Source organism: Neopelma chrysocephalum, unplaced genomic scaffold (genome assembly GCF_003984885.1).
Source record: "Neopelma chrysocephalum unplaced genomic scaffold, ASM398488v2 Primary Assembly neopelma1_23, whole genome shotgun sequence".
In the NCBI taxonomy this organism is placed as follows: Eukaryota; Metazoa; Chordata; class Aves; order Passeriformes; family Pipridae; genus Neopelma; species Neopelma chrysocephalum.
In genome coordinates this window covers 28,481,642-28,486,406 of record NW_020897691.1, presented here as the reverse complement: position 1 = coordinate 28,486,406, position 4,765 = coordinate 28,481,642, and the positions used below count along the sequence as shown (strand labels likewise).

Here is a 4,765-nt window from a genome sequence, read left to right as displayed (position 1 = left end):
CTACTGCTTTACAGAGTTCATTACTGAACTCTCACCACTTTCCAAGGTGCAATCATATCCATCCAGCATACAACTATACCCCTACATATCCATATAGCAATATTCATACAACTATTTCCACAACTTTATCAATTGCTAAAAAATGTCTTTTAATCCATAGGCAGCAGAAGATATATTAAGCATCATCCCATCTAATTCCTGCAAAAGAACAAGAAAATGCAAAGATAGCTTGTTGCTACCTCTGCATCCTTTACTATTTAGACTCACACTGGATGCAACTCATGTGGAGCTCTGAATTTATGAGAGACATAGGAGACACTTGCCTTTAAATCATCTGACTACTAACTATATCCAAAGGCACAATATCAATTCTATTTTTTTTTCTGTACTGTGGTAGTACCTATATGTGTGCTAGGCACGCTGCAAAAGGGAAGAAGATATAGCCTCAGCTTTGAAGAGCTCACCAAAACAATATCAGCTTCTAATGATGTACAGATTCTGTCAATATACAAATTTCAAAATGTAGTTCAGTAATATAGCACAGACAAGCCCTTATGTATTTACCAGATCAATTCATATACAGAACTAGTACAAATCTTAAAGACATACAGAATTGCGTGGTAGGTCTCAGTCATCATCTATGTACTGCTTGATGATGTGAATTGATTTAGAGGATTGCATTGACAGAATTCCATCAGCATGAACTTTTATTTCTATTCAAGTTAGACAGTTTTGCATCCAAATCAATTTTAACCGTCTTATACATGAACGATTTAATTATTATCCTAAGGAATGCTGGGTTTAATAATTGCTAACTATTAAGACACACAGTTTTGTAACCAGTTTTGTCCTGTGTGCTGAAGTTAGCACTTCATTTTGTTAATTTGGAGGTTATATTGAACCTACACAAACTCACACATGCAAATAATTATATTGATTTATTCAGGCTTCTTATGTTTACATTTCTATTGTGTCAGGACTTTTTTGTCCAAAGATTTATTACTTTTTATTTGTGATATCAATCAAGCTCTATTTATAGGAACATTCCAATTCAGTTTAAATGCACACAGTATATTTGTGTGGAATTTCATCAGTTATGCAAAACTACTCTGAATGAAAGGATACTTACAGGAAAAAAATCTTGATTTATGAAAAAGAAACATTATCTGTAGATAATGAATTGAGGTGACTATCTCTGGCTACTATTTCCTTGAGTACTCTAGAAATATTAGATTTGGGCTCACTTTGGGGTTTTTTCTCTATATTTTAGGCTTTTAGTTGCAATCACAATTCTCCTTATCATCTCTTCCAATTTCATATTTATTTTAAATAAGTTTACTTTTTAAAGAGAAAAATATATTCATTTTAAAATTATGTTTTAAATAAAACACTGATGTTTTCGGGGAGAATTCTTATCGTGACATTTATCTATCTGTTATAAATCGGGTTTTTTTATTATTTAAGTGCCAACAGCGTGCTCTATGCTGTACAAGTCAAGAAGCCTAGACAGTCCCTTCAAAACGAATACGCTTTTTGAACAGAATGGGACAGAACCGATGCTCATGCACCTCCTTGCAGTGTGGCCACAGCTGATGTACTCAAAAGCAGCTTCCTGGCATTCTGTGCCGGAGATACCAGTGCTCATTTCCAGACCATGGGAGAAGAACACAATAAGATGGCGGAAATCAATTGACAAGAGAAAATTCTGCTCTTGGGAGGTGATCGAGGAAGGTGACTAAACACTCCCTGACACTGATTCTGCTGCACATGAAAAAACACAGTTGTAGTTGTGGAACAAGACTGCACTGCATGATCACTGTTCTAAAAACAGTAGGAAGGAGGGAGGGGAGAGAGATCTTTCTTTATGTTCTTCACAGTAAACTTGTTTGCTCAAGAAAAGAAGAAGTGAAGCAAAAAAAAAAGCATGCGTGTCTGATGCTGATGCCTAATGCACTGGAGAAATTGCTCAAAAGTAGTGTAGCCCGAAAGTAAAGCTTGCTTTCCTCCCATTGTGAAGTCTAAGAATATTTGCAATATATATATTCACATGCACACACACACACATAGGTATTTGTCTAGATAATTGCACATACTGAAGGCGCTACCTACTTTACCATTCACTTAAAGTAGAAATGAAACACAAAAAAGACACTAAGACCAGCAGCTCAAGTATAACCACCATGACACTCAGCAAGTTCATGCAGCAGAAATCCGCTGGGTAATGATGTCCTCATGTTTGTGGGATTCAGACTTCATGGACAACATTTCATTTAAATAAACTACTAGCTAAGCTTTGATTATGAACAAACAACATCTTGTCCATTTTAGACTGAAAGCTTTAGTCACAAAACATGAGTTTAGGACAACACTGTTAAGGTGTACAGGGCTGTGGCACTTGCACATGCACCCTGCTTTGCGAGTGAGCCGAGGGTGGCTTTCCCCCGCTCCTGCAATTCAGCCCTTCTGTCCTAATACTGTGTCACTTCCTGTTTTTACAGAGACAGCTACATATCTGACAGATTATGTCAGGTCATCTTCCAGTTGACCCGTGGATATATAGTTAAGACTATAATTAAATATAACTTCTATCTAGGATTGTTTAGAAAACCTGTGCTGACTTCTCTGATGGTGTTCCAGAGAGAGCCAAGCAGCTCCCTGAGCAAATACTTTGTCTTTCTGTCCACTTCATCCTATGTGTAGCTGAACTGTTACTGGTTTGTTGCTTACACTTGCTTGCAAAGGGGCACCAGAGCAACAGGGCAGGGATCAGATAGGTATATGGTGGATTATAAGTATTGTTCTTTTTCTGTCTTTCTTCTAGGTCAAAGTAAACATGGGGACTACCCAAGGTGGGCTGGAAGACCACTGTCAAAAACACTGCTTCAGGATGGCCTCCTGATTCTTCAAAGAGAAAAAAATCCAATTTTTCTGCTGAAATAAAAATATAAAAGCTGATAGAACAGTGAGACAGAAAACAAGAGACCTTCAGCCCCTCTTTCTAACAGGTACTAAAGGAGATGCCCCAGACCCCCACCTTGGACCTCCTGCCTCCCAGCACCAGAGGGACAGAGCAGAGGCACTGGTGCCATCTTTTGTCTCTTCCCTACCCTGGCCACCGCCAGCGTGACCCATCTGGATTAAGACATGAACTCGGTGCTTTTGGAGCCTCCTTTACACTCCTGGCCGCATCGAGTCTCCTTAGTCAACACAACACTGAATTACCAGGATGACCTTGCAGCAGAAGTCAATAGACAGCGCATTGTTTGCCCTGAAGGCTGTACAGTTCATACTTGCCTTAACCCAACTGCATTGCACATTAGAGAAACTACGTGCAAGCTTTCTGAAGTTAACATGCTGCTGTTAATTCTGAACAATTTCTAAGTCAGTGATTTTCTTCTGTTTGGTTTTGCTTTGTTTTCATGTCAGGGAATAAGGCTCTGTTGCTCCATGACTCCAGAGCGACCAAGTAGAAAACTGCCAGCTGTCTGATAAGTGCTTTACTTTTGAGACTCCACAGTGGTCAAGAAACAGTTTATAATGATTAAAAAGAAAAAGAAAGAAAGAAATAAGACCTTTTGGGGGTCAGGGTGGGGAAAGGGGTAACATAAACTAATAATTGAACCTACTGGAAATAAGCAGCAGAAATAGTGCTTCTTAATCCCACTGGTTTTATTTATCGCACTGTAGGTGCTTTTGTAGCTATCTCTAAATGTCTTTTACTAACTACAGAGACATCTGCAGATTTCTATCAACAAAGGCCAACTGAATATGTACTAGCTACATTTACACTTTTATATCTAATTTCAACTAAAATTTCTCTGTAAGTGAGCTTTTTTTTTTCTAATTGCACCATAAGGGATCCACATATTTTATTTTTTGATTTCAGTTGGAGAGGGTGGGGAGTGACTAGTTGAGTTGAAGAAATATTGAGGACCTTTTTGTGGTATATTTGGGGGATCTGTTCTGTGTTAGAATGTGTATTTTATCTTCCTGTATTATTGTGGCTGAAAAAAAACCAAAACTGTGCTGTTACGTAGTTGGCAACAAGATGCCTTTGGGAATTTTGCTAGTAGGTCAATGTGTATATGAAATACTCTGAACTCCTAGGAACATATGTTTTATTCTACATCTGATCTGTATTTTCAAGAACATAGGTGGCTTTCACTAGGAAAACCCAATACTTTGCTCAGGTTTTTCAGAAACTTAGATTGTCATTGTTTCTTTGCTCAGACCTTGCATAGACAAACGCATGCACCTGCCACACCTGAGGTGACCACACGTAGGTTTTGAGGGCAAGAGGAAAGGTCAACACTTGGAAAAGCTTGAGGTACACCTGAGCAACTCCCTTTTCCTTGCTGGCCAAGGCCTTGTTCCAAGGGCCTGTGCGCTCACACCACTCACTCATCCCTGTACAAACCAGTGTCCTTTGCTGTGTCTGCATGGATGTACAGTGTCACGAGCAGCAACTTTGGACAATGACAGAGGGACAGTGAAAGCAAGATATGGGACATGTTCAGGAGCTATGCTTACATTAATTCAGTGAGATTTATATAGATAGATAGATAGATATATATGTAAGTGTGTAAATGTGTGTGTATGTCTATGTATATAAAATACATAGGAATAATTATTGTTGGGGGCTGCATCACCCAGGAAGATTCTGATGCAGTGGACCAAGGGCTCCTGTCTCAGATACTGCTGGGAATTTCCTGCGTGAAACAGGCACGTACCCTAGGCCTGATCCCATAAAGCATTCACTGCTGAT

General features: G+C 39.0%; 1 protein-coding gene across 2 annotated transcripts in view; it reads left to right on the top strand.

Moving 5' to 3' along the window:
- Positions 1 to 4,015, top strand: part of NKAIN2 (sodium/potassium transporting ATPase interacting 2) — a 561,131-nt gene extending 557,116 nt beyond the window's left edge. The window contains exons 7-8 of one of the 2 annotated variants that reach the window (XR_003535639.1): positions 1,465 to 1,731; positions 2,822 to 4,015. Coding sequence is in view for 1 of the 2 variants with exons in the window: in XM_027692020.1 (XP_027547821.1) it covers positions 2,822 to 2,831 (10 nt within the window). In the remaining variant the exon portion in view is untranslated. The remainder of the gene's footprint in view (positions 1 to 1,464; positions 1,732 to 2,821) is intronic. The other variant, XM_027692020.1, reaches the window with a different exon arrangement.
- The last annotated feature ends 750 nt before the right edge of the window (positions 4,016 to 4,765 follow it).